At 39.9% G+C, this 15,887-nt stretch overlaps 1 protein-coding gene across 1 annotated transcript in view; it reads left to right on the forward strand.

The window, feature by feature from the left end:
• Positions 1-13,393: 13,393 nt before the first annotated feature.
• Positions 13,394-15,887, forward strand: part of vih (ubiquitin conjugating enzyme vih) — a 38,661-nt gene continuing 36,167 nt past the window's right edge. The window contains exon 1 of the mRNA XM_067124181.1: positions 13,394-13,636. Within this exon, the coding sequence (XP_066980282.1) occupies positions 13,533-13,636 (104 nt within the window). The 5' untranslated portion in view covers positions 13,394-13,532. The remainder of the gene's footprint in view (positions 13,637-15,887) is intronic.

The raw sequence follows: 15,887 nt of genomic DNA on the forward strand, positions 1-15,887 counted from the left end.
AAAAAAGGGAACAAATATGATCATTAGCGATGAGTTTACATCATCCTTGAACACTGTACATTCTCCACCGTAGCCCTCCACTTGGAGTACCGATTCATCAGGAACTCGCCTCACTCGCAATTTTTTCTGTCCTACATTGTCCCTTCCCGCATCCACTGAGCCATTCTTTCTCGCTGTGCGAGGGCTGCTTTTCTGTGCGGCCTGGCTCGTCCAGTACTTTCCCCTTCACATCCCCACGCTTGCTCTTCGGCAAGCTCGCTACTATCAGTACTTACGACATTGAACACATTCCCATCGAGTCCTTCTGTCTCTCGACTATCACGCACACTTAAATCGATCCGGTAGTCTGTAATTCCTTCCTCTGCTGCTCTCTCAGCATCTGGGTCATCTTCTTCATTGGACATTTCTAAGGGAACAATGTGATAAATTGCGTGCAAATGTGCCTCCCCTTTGTAAAGGACCTTGGCTGATCGTGCCACACCCTGGGGGTCAGTATACATTGTAAGGACCCTCCCAAGTAGCCATTCTCTGCGTTTTCTGGACTCAGTCTTGACCAGGACCACATTACCTGCCTTAAGAGGCATAACTGTTGCTTCCCTTGAATCATGGCGCTCCAGTAGAGCCCGTAAGTAGCCATCTCTCCAATAATCCTTGAATTTGTTGAGGGCGGTTGTCAGACAAAAATAACGATGACAAAGTTGCTTTGTTGTCAGGGTGTCCCACATCCCTTTGTGGAGTGTAACGGGTGGCAGAAGTCGAATTAAATCTCCTCGTATAAGGTGAGGAGGCGTAATAACTCCGTCGTCTCTCTCATCACCCGAGTACATCAGGGAGCGATTGTTGATAACAGCCTTTGATGGCGATGCAGGTGATCAGCAGTAAGTAAACCACTCCGGTATCAGTCTTGATAGGTCCAGTGTGGTCCAATCCCACACATTCGAAGGGTCTGTTCAAGGTGGTTCTTGCAGCAGGAAGTTGCGGAGGCGGTGGGAGTCATAGCGGAGGCTTGAAGGTCATTTGATACATTCTGCATGCTCGGATCACACCCTTAGCTAAAGTTCTCAACCCAGGCGTCCAGCATTCCTGGCAGAAAAGTACAATTAACACATTGACATAACAGTGGGTGTGTGTTGCATGCAAATGATTAAGATATAATTTGACTAATTGACTCTTAGCTGGCAATAACAACAATTCAGCTTTGCATCCTACTGCACCAGCAATCCTGGAGCGGGTGCAAATGATTTGATTACAGATAACTAAGTTCAACTGCTTTACAAAGTTACTTGTGTGACTGGGAACTTTCATTCCTGATTCTAAATAAGCACAGACAGATGGCAGGTGATGCCTCTGTTCTAAAAAGACAAGTTTAAGAGAGGGGTCACCATCTGAACGAACAAATTTCAATACATTGCGCATTACATTTAACATATAAGTAAACGAAACCTTACTCCCCTCTATGTGCCATAGTTCTCCCGGCTATGCAAGTTCGCCTTCATCTTTCAATTCCCTGACTGCAGCTGTCAAGCACGACTCGTCTGATATCGTTGTCTTACAAGGTTGAGGGGGCATGTCTACAGGACCTGTCGTATGAAAAAAATGGGGGGCATTTCGCCACAGCTCACTCTGTAGCAGATCTTTGGTGTTCATGCCTCACGTGAGGATGTCAGCTGGATTTCACTTGGTGGGGACATACTTCAACTGGATCTCATGCCGTCTCTGTAGAAATAGAATCTCACCAACTTGATTAGAGATGAAACAATTACGGTTGGATTCCTTAGTCTCCACCCAAGTTTTGGCAACCAAACTATCGGTCCACACAACCACACGAGCAAAACTCCACAATCCACACAGGTGACCAGCTAAACTGACAGCCACCATTAAAGTTAATAACTCCAGTTTGGGAACCGACAACTTACATTGCTTACGTGGCATAACCCGCATCCTAGAAGTAAGTAGCTGACTATTTCCTACTGCATCTCTAACATACGCTACTGCTCCGTAAGCCTTACCAGAGGCATCTGCAAAAACATGGAGCTCACTCTGTCTCATGATCACTCCTCTCTCAAACTCCAAAGCTTCCACTGACTCAAACTGCTTGAGTATCTCCTGAGCTTGACGCTGCCTCCCCAGTGACAGCAGCTCATCCCATTCAACCCCTTCTTCCCACAAATCCTGCAACAACAGCTTTCCTTTCACGGACTGGACTAACTAATCCCAATGAGTCAAAATTCGACACTAGCAGTGAAAGTGACTTACGTTTCGTGGGTTTTCCACCCCTCACAGACTCGTTCATCTTCTTTCCACCCTTCAGACTCAGCACATCCCTACTTCTATCCCACTTCATACCCAACACAGTCACTACACTTGGTTCATCAGCTTCCATTTCCTCATCAAATTCCATCACATTACTTGCCCAACCTGTTAAGGGCATACCCGCGTCTGCCAACAACGCTTTCACCTGCTTGCATTCAGCTTTCATCTCAGGCCCTTTGTTGGCCGAGTTGGTTGAGCTTCAGACCGTCATTCGATGGGCCGGAGTTCGATTCCCGCAGCCGGCTGATGAAGAGTTAGAGGAACTTATTTCTGGTGATAGAAATTCATTTCTCGCTATAATGTGGTTCGGATTCCACAATAAGCTGTAGGACCCGTTGCTAAGTAACCAATTGGTTCTTAGCCATGTAAAATAAGTGTAATCCTTCGGGCCAGCCCTACAGCTGTTAATCAGCTCAGTGGTCTGTAAAACTAAGCTATTACTTACTCAGGCACTGAATCATAAGTTTTCAAAAAGTTGTCCACATAAAACAATTTCATCAGCTGTTCTCTCCCATTGTCCCTTAGATGTGTGTAAAGCACCTGTTGCAGAAGGTACGGACTGGTGGTGACACCAAAAACCACCACTCTGAAGGCGTAGGTTGTCGTTTTACCAGGCTCCTGTTGCCAAAGGAATCATACATACTTACGATATGTGGGGTGTAAAAGGATGCTGAGGAAGGCCTTACTAATATCACTAATGACAGCATAGGGGTTCGTTCAGAACCTCAACAGCAAATTATAAAGAAGCTCGACTAAATTCGGGCCAGCATGTAGGCAATCATTTAGGGACAATTCGCCCTTACGCTTAGAAGATGCATTGAAAACAATGCGCTACGGAGTTGTGCTACTCTCTTTCCTCACGCCAAAGTGAGGCATAAAATATCCATCGTTTCAGGGTTCAGAAACTTCTTCAATGAAGCCTGAGCTCAAATAGGTATCAAGGACTCATTGGTACATCTTTCTGTAACCAAGATCCTTCTGAAACCGCTTTTCTAAAATACTAAGATGCGCGGCAGCACTACTGTAATTGTTGCTAGGACGTTGCGTCCCTTTGAAGGGTCAGCTAACCTGATAACCCAATCACTGTTGCATCTGTATCATTGCAGTTTTTTCAGACTCAGTGAATCGTTCGTCAGGGGAAATACCCAGGGTGTCCAGTCTCCACCAACAGTCTACATTACATTCATTTTCTATGATTCTGTGGACTCTCAACGCACACACATTTGATTTTACAACACCTTGCAGTGCCCACTGCGGTGTTTTCTTGTGGGGGCTACGCCATTATGAGTAAAGAACAAATTTACGCCATCTACCTTTTCCATTCCAGTCACAAAATAACCAAATAATCTGCTCCAATGAGAAGATTGATGTCCTTCAACAAATCACTTTTCGCTTTACTATCAGCTAATATATATCCCTTATCTTCCCAAATTATGAATGGGGGTATCAACATGATCATGAACAACTAACTTTACTCTAACCACACATTTTCCCAAATGAATTCTACCACCATCTCATATTCTCCCGCAACTGATTGAGAAGCAAAGGGGGCTAAATTTAACTTTACCTTTCTTATTACTTTCAGTTTCAATTTACGAGCCAGTGATGTTGAAATAAAGCTCCTCTGGCTACCAGTATCCAAAAACATCCTGCTAGTAACTGGTTGTTTCAGATTATACATAACTACTGTAGCGGTGGGTAACAAGGTGGTGGGTAATTCAGCAGTTGGTTCGTTCTTCACAGTTTTCGTACTGGTGGAAGGTTTTTCATTGAATTAACTTTTACTTTGATCACTATGATCGGAACTGGCTACAACGGTTGATCGAGTTCGATTCACTCATTTTCTTTGGAGGGATTCAGGGGTGACTGTGACAGTCTTTCAGTGTGGGACGGACTCGGGTGTGTATGGTTAGAATGGTTTCCCGAAAACACATTGTGAGACCATCTATTGCTGCCACTCCTTCACAAATGAGGTGGTGATGCTGTGAGAGGTGCTAAAGAAAGAGCAGGAAGACAAGTACTGCTAGTTTATTACTTGTTGTTGTTGTTTTAGAATTAGGTGGCCTTGTGCCAGCACGGGCTCTTGCTTCTAGAGCAGCCCGTAACTCTATGTTGATGATGAGTCTGTGAGATGGGTAGGTTAATGAAAACTTTATTATGATACATGAAAGTGATTTTGGTGGGGGAATAGTTTATTATTGAAGCGACCTGCTTATAAAGCGGCGTGCGGACGTCTGAGTAGACGCAGAGACCGCGAGTACAAAAATTTTACATGTGACCTGAGAAACTGTTTCTGTGCAAAACAGGACAGGTACATACAGAAAACATCATGATTAAGAATAACTGGTTGGACATAGCAATAGTCTGTCACACATACATGGTACAAGGGCAAATGAATAGATAATAAATAAACAATTCACAATAATGATAATAAGGTTGCGACCATTCGATCTTAGGTCGCATGTGAAGGCACCATAGAAAACGAGATGTCTACCATAGAGAACCCATTGAGTGGGGACTTTACAATAGCTTCCCCCCTCCCCCCGTTAATGGCTCCGGGAACCACTCCGGGAGTCACCACTGTGAGAGGTGCTAAAGAAAGAGCAGGAAGACAAGTACTGCTAGTTTATTATTGAAGCGACCCACTTATAAAGCGGCATGCGGACGTCTATGTATATGCAGAGACAGCGAGTACAAAAATTTTACATGTGACCCGAGATCAAACTATTTCTCTGCAAAACTGGACAGGTACGAGTACATACAGAAAACATCATGATTAACAATAACTGGTTGGACATAAAAATACTCTGTCACACATACATGGTACAAGGGCAAATGAATAGATAATAAATAAACAATTCACAATAATGATAATAAGGTTGCGACCGTTTGATCTTAGGTCGCACGTCAAGGCACCGTAGAAAACAGGATGTCTACCATAGAGAACCCGTTGAGCGGGGACTTTACAATGCCTTTCATTACAGAGTTTACAAATTCGTCTACTGGGGCATTGATGACTCGCATGTCCTGTAGCTAAGCAATTAAAACATCTGCAATTGAGTATGAGTTGGCGCCTTTTTGCAGCAGCACTGGAAAATTTGGTACATTGATACGCTGTGTGATTACAGTTACAGAATGAGCAATTCTCGGAGCGTGAGGCGCTTGATTTTACAGTTTCAGTTTGAACATCAACTGAAAGATCCTCTCCCTTCTGGAGGGCATCATTCTCACATGAGCGAATTTTATGTAATTAATAGCAGAGTACATTTCGTCAAGACTAAAGTCACACTTTCTCAGATGATCAGTAATGCGGTGATACACATCACCTTTTGATAGTTTCTGACACCATAGGCTAAGTAACATACCATGATCCAATGCTGCCCCGTTAAGCCACTTAATTTGTTTGGTAAGGGCAGCAACTTCAACACTAAACTTCCGCAAATCCTGATAATTACACTTAGGCACGGGTAAATCGGCTAACTGACGATGCAACACAACCAACGCTTGGTACGTGTCACCATAGCTCTCTTTCAACAACTTTCTTGTTATGCCATAGTTGTGTAGTTATACTTAGGCTGCTAATCAGTCTGAGGGGCTCTCCTTTCAACGATCCAGTTAGGTAAGTAAATCTAGTCATGTCGATCATGAACTAGCCCATCAAACAATTTTATGATATATTGGCTTCTCTCCCCACTGAAGGTGGGCAAGGGAATCTCCCCAAGTTGTGGCAATTCTTTCTTGGGTCGAACAGAGTTCCATAGGGAACTTATTCTGTCAACAATCAAGGTTATGGCCTTACGAGCGCGGTCCAAGACTTTCCTAACTTCACTTTTCACTTGGGGTTGAATAGTTACTTATGATTAGACGTATGCATCTTTAAGTACTTTCTCACCCACTTTTATTCTATCAAGCATTTCTTCATAAACAGACAGGCTATGAGACTCGACGAGGTCTCAGTGTGCTTGGTCTAAAGCGTCTCGCAGCAGGTTAGTTACAGGAGTAAAGAACTTAGGTTCTGTCTGGTTTGCCATTTTGATGGAAGAAGGGTGATAGATTAACGTTACCATTGTGTAAAGAGGAGGGTGTGACTACTTTAATCTGTATAAGAAACTAGAAATGTGCATTGCAATAAAACTGTTTTCAAACAAAACAAAACGACGGACCAAGACTAGAATTTCGGCTTTTTACTCTACTGTTTGGCGGGCTTGTCCATTACGCACGAGTTTCGAGAAGCGATTGGCAAGTGCACTTCTGACACTACTGATGAAATGAACATTATCGGCTGTCTGGTTGCGTCGGTACACCCATGCATTCATCGGTAAATACCTAACCTGATATCTCCTACGTCTAGCACAATACCTTTCAAACGGCCATTAAAGTTTTTTACATCAGCATCGTACTGCTCAGGATCAATGTTGAATCGGTTCGTTTCTTCGTAAGTTCTAATTTCTGCGTTGCATAGGGCAACAGCAACTGTGATTTGTCTTAAGCACTCTATCAAGGCGCGATAACATTCCCAAACATGTGGCACTGGATCATTTGCTAAGTCATTGCCGCCTATGTACAGAATTACTAAATGATACCTACCTCTCTAAAGGGGTAGGCTATCAGACTCAAAAGACTCATTAGTCAACTTGGTTCCCCATTTAACTCGATTTCAGCCCCTTCAACATCGGGGATTCTATTGGGCAGTTGCGAATGCCACAAAACCAACTCGTTAAATACCATAGCCTCACCAGCACAACCGTTGAAGATCGCTCTCGTCCTTACAATCAGGTTCGAAGGACCAAAAAAATGTGAATTTTCATCCGCAATGCACTGTTTCTTTGCTGATGTTGTTAGCTAAGGATTGCAGAGGATGAGGACGTCTACAAACTAAGGAAGGCTCAATGAGACCAGTTATAAAATGTTGACTTAAAAACTAATTCTATTTACAACTATTACTTACAACAAAATACTCATCATTAAATGAATAAATAAAGGACTTTTCCCCAGATGAATTATATCCCAAACAACCAAACCTCACATTACACTTGAAGCCGACACAGGCTTCGTTACGTTAATCAAATATTAATTGGCAAAATCTATACTGCAAGTTTAAAATAATTGAGGAACTGAACCTCGGTGGGTACATTTACAAATCTCAATCAATTGTCCTACTTGCTGTACCATAAGACGGGTAATATAACAAAGAACCTCGTAGTGCTTACACTTCTACAATCTATCTTTACGATCTGGATCGGAGAGCCGATCGTCTAAGCCCGCTTCCACCTTTTATAGTCGTTCGATTAGGCGTAATTGTGGCTTTCCCGCCAAATGGACATGTTCAGATCGGCATCTGCGCCGCCCAGACGGGACCGAAGCACGTTCGTCCCGCCCATAGGCAACCAGGAAAGACGTTGTTTTTGGCGCCCAGGGGCCCAACAAGGTGGTGAAATGCGTAACTTTTCACAACAATATGAAGGTTTGTTTTATCTAAAGAGTACCTCCCAATCTGTGAAACTTTAAGCAAAATCAGATGTAAGATTACCCCAACGTATACATTCAGCTACCATTGAAAAGTCAGGAATGTCAACTTTTAACAAACCTAAACTAGAAAAACTGTATTCCACATGTCACATCACATGCTATTTATCGAACCGCACATGCTACATTATTATCAAAATCATTTTTCCTCCTTTGATTCACCATGAGAAAATTTAATTATTATTGTCTTTACATGTCAGAGCGTTTTATGTTGGTAATGCTGAATTCTCTCTTCAGTTACCAGAAGAAGGTTTGTACGATTTGTGCTCTGATTCGGCAAGGTTATGGAGGGTGACTAAAGATGAAACATATATATAATTATATATATATATATATATATATATATATATATATATATATATATATATATGTGTGGGTATATATATATATATATATATATATATATATATATTATATATATATATATAATTCATTAGTATTTGTGTATTTCTTCATCACTTTAAAATGTATGTCTATGCTATTTTCATGCTTAGTGTAAACATTGCATTATGCAATAATCTGTAAAATTTCTGTATATATTGCACACACACTTTTTGGTTATATATATATCATAATGTATAAAGTGGTGTTGTTAAAAAAATAACTATTATTTCATCCATTTTTTCTCCTTTTCATTTCCACATCTGCAATATCTTATAATCAGAACTGGTCAACTGCCACCCCATTCTCATGGTAATAAATAAAAACATACATGATATATAAAAACATACAAATGCCTATACGAAAGATACTGAATAGGAGTGGTTATTGTCGGTAATTCAAAACGTAAAAAGCCATATCATACTAGACTCTTCAATTCGTAAGCTTGAGACAGAGAGAAACGAGTGGGCGGGGCTTCTTTCCTAATTCTTTAGCTAAGCCAAGGACAGGTGTTGGATATCTACAACAAATCTTGAGGAAATAGAAAAAGTTCAAGAGTAAATTGCCTTAATCAATAAATTCTGTTACTTCATTATTTTGCCCAAAATTACCGGAGGATCTAAAACATGCTGTGCCAAAATATCAAGAAGATACAGGTGATATTTAAAAAGATATTCAAGAAACCTATGCGACAACGGGCAGGCAGGCATAAGCACAGTTGTGTAGCACACACTGTAGGTTAGTTATCCAAAGTACAAGATATTAGAGAAGAGCATGTGTATTTCAGTCCCCTTTTCCATAGTTTTTTTTTCACTTTATATATAATCGTTCACTCCTCATTGTTGATAATGTACAAAGGTCATGCTGATCATTTTGATAAAGAATTTGTGCATTAGTTTCTTTTTACGAATACAAACACTGCCAGTTTTTAACACTTGAGTAGCTGGTTGCAACAAACAAATATTTAAAACACTAATTTGAAGGTTATTTTTCAAGGATAGGTTGCCGCTGTATTAGGTATCCACACTTTTTTTTTTTTTAACTTGAAAAGGATATTTTTTATGTCACGACAATCGGGGCAAGGCAGAATTTTTTCGTAAGACCTGAGGCAAGTTCACTGGAAACATTTTGAGATTTCGTATTCAGAAAATATGTTTTGAAAGTCAGATTTGAGGTTTTAAGATGCTGTTGTTCATGAAATAACTGCCGGAGTCTCTTCAACTGAAGAAATATCTCAAATATCTACGTGGAATCAATAGGCTAAAGTTTTTCATAAAATAGAAAACTTTCAAGTCTATTTTATTTAAGTTGGCTGCGAAATTCAGTAGCCGTACAGTATATTATTCCTTATCGGTTCTTTCTTCAAGTTTTATCATTTATGATTGGATAAATGTTATTATTCTGTGAAAGCACAGAATAATAATATTTATCCAATCATATAAATGATAAAACTTGAAGAAAGAACCGATGAAAAAACAATATACTGCGTGCTGTAATATTAGATTGGTGTCCCATGAATTTAGTTTTCTTTCAATATAATTTATATTTCGTTTCTTTCAGTTCTTCAGCATAACCTAAAGTAAATATGACCCCAACCTCTATCTTATATTGGATTTTCTGAAATCCGTCAAAAATTTACAAATCTCATTTTGTTTTCTGATTAAAACCTGAAGGTATATATACTTCCATTATTATTATTGTAAATTTAAAGGCTATGGCCTTATGTTGATATCGTTTATTGATATAATTCTTTGGCTAAACAGCATAGAAAAGGGTGTATGCAATGCAGTACTGGTGAGACAATCAATGAAATTCACCGAGATAATGAGAAATTCGCCTACATTTGTTTATATTTTCACTTTTTTCGCCGAAGGGCTGGTACTCAACATGGCGGAAGCACCCTGGGACGCGGTGCTTAGTACCAACCCCTCTGGGAAGGAAGTAAAAATACTGACAAAAGATGGTGAATTTCTCCTTATTACGACAAAGTTCTCTGATTATCTCACCTGTACTGCATTTTATACATTGTATTATATCAATTAACGATATATTTTTGTGGCCTACTCCTTTATATTTACCATTAAAATCTATGAAAGATGGCCTACTCTTCAGAAATCATAAACTAGGCCTAGTGTTGCGTTCGGTTGCGTCTAATTTTTCAGAAAAAAAAGTGAGGGTTGAAATGCAAATACAGATATCTGCTACTGCAGTACATGTCTTTACTTACTTATTATATGCCAAAAATTACTTCAGAGTATGTTCGACGTGAAGTTTCTTCATAGAAAGACTTCACTGTTGCGTTCAGGAGGCTTTGTTAGATAATTGAAACTCATTGGCCTAGACCGTGTTCGTTCATCTGGGCCACACTTTGATTACGTTTCCCTACGTGTTGGCTTCTCATTTAACTCTTTATTCCTTTTTTTACTTAATACTGAAGATAATAATAATCCCTGTGGCGAAAAAGTGATTGTATGGATTAAGTGGACTATATGCTTAATGTTGTTACTTGGTCACAAACCGCTAATTTTCTTCTTCCGTCCATGTCCGACTGAAACAGAGCGATAACGTGAACTGAGTATAAGGACTGTTGTTTTGCCTGCTGTGGTATACTGTCAGTGTTGCATCATTATTTTTCGGCGGATGTGTATCATATAGATGACCTTTCCATGATTTTATTTGAGGTGAAATTTCTCTACGGGCTCGATTCATTGTGCCGATAATAGTGGCGTTTTTTGCTTTCAAATGTTCAACTAATTGAAGGGTTGTGACGAAATTTTCAGTTGTGACATTTCTACCTTTCTCAGTGAATGGTTCCATTAATCGTAGCACAACATAAGCTGGTAAGGGCTGATTTGCTGGTCGAAATTATTTTTTCCCTAGTAAGAAAATGCGTTCAACATATACTTTGAATCTGTATTGGCAGCAATCCAAAACTTTATTCCAAATTTTTCGGTTTATTTGCCATGTACTGTGTAAAAGGACATCTGCATATCGAGGGAAAAACCTGTTCGTCAATTGTTCAATTGTGATGCTCTCGTGCGGCTTATAAGCGGCTCTGCAGTTTCCAATAAATCTATCCTACACTTCAGAAATATAAGCAAATTTATCTGTGCGCAAACGTACTAACCTCACTGTTTTTATGTCAACTCTTATAAATCGCATTATTTCTTTGAATTTGTGACGTGCCATCGTGTTCCTGAAAAATGGTGGACCCCATATTCTTAACCATAAATGATCAATGACTGATTTTTTGCCAAAATCTCACGTGCATACATGATTCCAATTGCTACAAGAATTTCTTCACGAGATATGATTTAGTCATTGTTTTTCAGTGCTCTTCTTCCTTCAGCTTCAGTGCACTTCCTGAGGTCTTGAATAATAAAATCATCTACGATTATCCCAAAGGCACTCATATAACTGCTTTCTTATCTAAGACTTTTTGCAAAAGAGGAGGGCCAGGAGTTTCCTCAATGTGTTTTGTTGAGAAAAATCGTCCAAGTTCTTCAGCTGCACGAGACATTGCTTTCCACACTGTACCGCATTAGCTATAATCGTGTTTGGTGATTAATCTTCTCCAAGTGATGATTGCATACTACTCCTCCCAAAACTTGGTTCGTCTTGAATGGGAGTTCCTCTGTAAAAAGAAATAAAGGCATAGAGATGTTAATTATTAAAAAAAAACATATAAAAAGACAACAAAGAACATAAAACTCAGAGAGAGGGGAGGGGCAAATATAAGCCGTTCGCACGTTTTCGGCGAAATTTTGGAAGGTCGAGAGAAGGGAAGATGCTTAACACAAAGCACGTTTTATCTCTCTCTCTCTCTCTCTCTCTCTCTCTCTCTCTCTCTCTCTCTCTCTCTCTCTCTCTCTCTCTCTCTCTCTCAATGCTTTGCTCTCTATTTTGGGACCTTTGAGTGCATTGCAGACAATAGTCTTCATATTTGTATGATTAATGTTCTAATGACGGTTGCTCTTCGAACTTAGCGGGCCGTGTCCTTCTAGCAGAAAATGAGGAAACATTCATGATCGAGAACTTGCTCACGCAAACGCCCTTTTCATATACATTAACGTGTGAGTGAATTCCACACTTCATTAGGTTTTCTCCAATAGCTTGTGAAGGAAATAAGAGTATGGCATATCTAGATAGAAGTAGTTCAACCGTAGGCTATTTTCATACCGAGTAGCTTATCAATTTATTTTTTGGCCTTGAGGTGTGACGAAGTTTGCCATTTGTTTGAACTTGAACAGACCTTGTCGAAAACCATGAAGCCGTAAATGATGATGGAGGGCTCCTTGATTATGCTATAATTGCAGAAAATGTTCGGTAAATGCAAAATGCCTTGAGTTCACAAGGATTTTCAGACTCAGTTGTGAATGAGTGTGTGTGTGAGAGAGAGAGAGAGAGAGAGAGAGAGAGAGAGAGAGAGAGAGAGAGAGAGAGAGAGAGAGAGAGAGAGAGAGAGAGAGAGCATCTGGCACATGGCTTCATCCCTGCGAAGGTACATACTGTCTTGTTGAGGTCCTCCTTTGATAATTATGGCATTAGTGATATATGCGAGATTAAAGCTTTATTCATTCTTTTTGTCTTCTTTTCTTCATCCTCGTCCGTGGCCCTAAGAGCAATAAGAGAAAGGCATCTTGAAGTGAAGATCATAAATGGTAAACCAGAAAAGAGTGGGTTTTACCACAGACGAGTTTCGGACCCAACAACCGCTACCCCTCCACAACCCCCACAAAAAAGAATAAAAAGGTTAATTTGGCTTACCTGATATAAAATTGTCTATTCTATTCTATTCAGTAAAGTAAAATTATTTCCATTATAATATATAGTTGACACTTTCATTTGTCAAATCGTGAATATTGTGTAAGATAAACCGTCCAAATCTTGTTGGGTATTCCAAACTCATTTTAATTTTTTTCTGCAATTAAGCTCATGGCTGGTAAGCGTTAAGTATTGCTAAAGTCAGCGTAAGTTGCTACCAATAAAAAGGACCACCGTTTCTAAGTAATTTCTATTATAAAACATGAATTTATGTCAAAGGAGATACCACATATGAAAAATTTAAAAGCAAATGGCGTTTATATGACATCATACAGTTCACTCCAGCATTATGATTTTTTTCGGCAACAATCACGACACGTACCAGATAATTCTGGTATAACTGTTAACTAGCGAAGTCCCAGAAAACCCGGTTGGTAACACTGACCCCAGATTTGAATGGTTGGGGCGTAAACAAAAGGTCCGTCGGAAGGTAAAAGTGGAAACCTCGGATCTTTGTCGTTCAAATCAGAGAGACTCCGGAGGTCAAAATGGCCCAGAATGTGGCACCTGAGGCTTCGACGAACGCCAGTCCCAGCAAGAACAACACAGAGAGAGCCATAGCCGGAAGAGACTCGCATTCCGTGAGCAAGAGGTGAGGTTGCGGGACTCCCGATGTTACCCTATGCTGGAGGAGGAGGCTCGCCTGACATTTCCATCTCCTTTGATGTTGCTGATGTTCTGCTGCAGGGGTCTTGGGCGAGGGCCCCGTTGCATGGACGACGGTCTGATGACGTTATCCTTAACTGGTCTGCGGTTTTTAAGTGTTCGTTGTTCTGAAATTTTATGATTGCCTACGGTAGGCTAGCCTACGTAGCCTTTGTTTTGGTGTAATGGGCTAGGCGTAGCCTAACAGATGCGTATATAGAAATAGTCTGGTTTCGGGTAGAACTATTGGTCAGTAATGAGATTTTTCTTTGCATTCATACCATTCACTACTATAATAGTGGTGAGGTAGTATAGGCTTAGGCCATACATAACCCATAGGCTATCTACATAGCTATTTGAGCACTGGAGCATATCCTATCTGGGTATATATGTTGCTGTAGGAAAGGTAGAGTCTCAGTCCTGCCACTAAACCGATAAAGACTACTTAAACTAAACTTTAGCTCACAACATTGGATAAACCCTCTGAGCGTGAGACACTGCGACATTCGTCCGCTGTTTGGACACTGCCAGAAAATGCATTGGAACGCGCCTGCATCAGCACCGGTGAGACTTGTGCCGCCTCTACACAACACGCCGAGACCTCTACGTTCCTATCAAAGTAACTGTTGTTCTATATTATGAAATAATGGCATATTTCCGATTAAACAGAGGTTCGCTAAGATTTAGCCGTGTGCAATGCTAACTTACTGGCCATGACGCTCTCGAAACTTTTACTTAAAACACTTTAAAAGTGGACAAGTGATGCCACCTCAATATTTACCGAGTCACTCGTATAAACAAACTGCCCATTTCCTGTGTTAAATCTGCAAAATATTTGTATCCATAGATGCTGACACCACTCCCTTGGCATCAGTGGTAAAAGCTGGGGATTGGACAGGGAACTCGAGCGAATTTTCAGGACGCCAGAGTGCTAGACAACATTTAAATAACTAGGTAGCTAAACACCAGAATAAGGTTATAAATTGAGTAAATGTATTACATGTTCATTGTAATTCATTTAAAATACTTTTTGGAGCAAACCAGGTTCCTGAGACAAATTTCAACGCTTTTGCAGTGAACATTACAATATATATTACATACAGTGTAATATATCACCTGCACAGTGTACATTTTGTCAAATATAATGATGTTTTAAGTAATAATTTTGGATTTAAAACCTTTAATTCAGTCCTGTATTTTGAGGTAATGGCATGTTGACTCGCATACCAGTTCTGGATAAATTGTCGTACTCAACTTTCTTGCATTTTTGCCAAAGTGGTAACCTCACATGTACACACTACATGTTCTCGGAAGTATACGTAGTAATATGTACTTAAATCAATGAAAAGTCTTAACAACAAAATAGTACATTTTTATTGTAAACAGTTCACTAATGTGTCGTCCGCTCGGGAATCTTTGTGGCAGCCAAATGTACAGTAAGGCTGGAAAATTGTTCCTGCCACAGTTTCACTACTGTGATGGAGTAAAGTACTGTAAACAAACATTCTCACGTATTTTAAGTGGTATTTTGAGTGAATTAAGAACAAAATGTGCATAATTACAATCAAATAAGCATTGTGGAGCTTCAGTTGTGATGTCAGTAAGGATAAAACCATGGATTAAAGGTAAAATTACATTTCAGTTCAACCACATGACAGACCGGAATTCCATGTCTCGTCCCATATTTTCACTAGTGTAGGCAAGAAAATGTTGTTTTATCATGCTGATTACAATTAAAATCTTGAGTAATATCTATAAACATTACATATATACGCAATTAGTGTCAGTACACCATTAAATGAACGTTGGGAAGGAAGTGTCCAATTGCCATTCATTTTGTTGCAATCTTTCGGAAGATGCCATATTGGATTCAAAATTGCCTTCAACACCTATATATTTTACCAAGGCTTCACATGCTTATTTTAGTTCGTATGGCAGTTTCCTATAGCTCATTTTGTTAATGAAGCTTCAGTCTTTTGAAAGGTTTTCGTAAAGGTTTAATTTTTTTGTTATTTCTCCAATTAAATATTGAGTGAAAAGTGAAAATTCTGCCACCCATGTGTCAACCCCGATCATTTACCCTAGGAGGTGTAGGCTAGGCTAGGGGCCCAGGTCTGTGAACTTTAGGTGTTGTCATTGTCTACTGTGTAATAAATACTTAGGGTAGAATTAAGATCAACTTGAGCACGGCCTAATTC

Source organism: Macrobrachium rosenbergii, chromosome 22 (genome assembly GCF_040412425.1).
Source record: "Macrobrachium rosenbergii isolate ZJJX-2024 chromosome 22, ASM4041242v1, whole genome shotgun sequence".
Lineage (NCBI taxonomy): Eukaryota > Metazoa > Arthropoda > Malacostraca > Decapoda > Palaemonidae > Macrobrachium > Macrobrachium rosenbergii.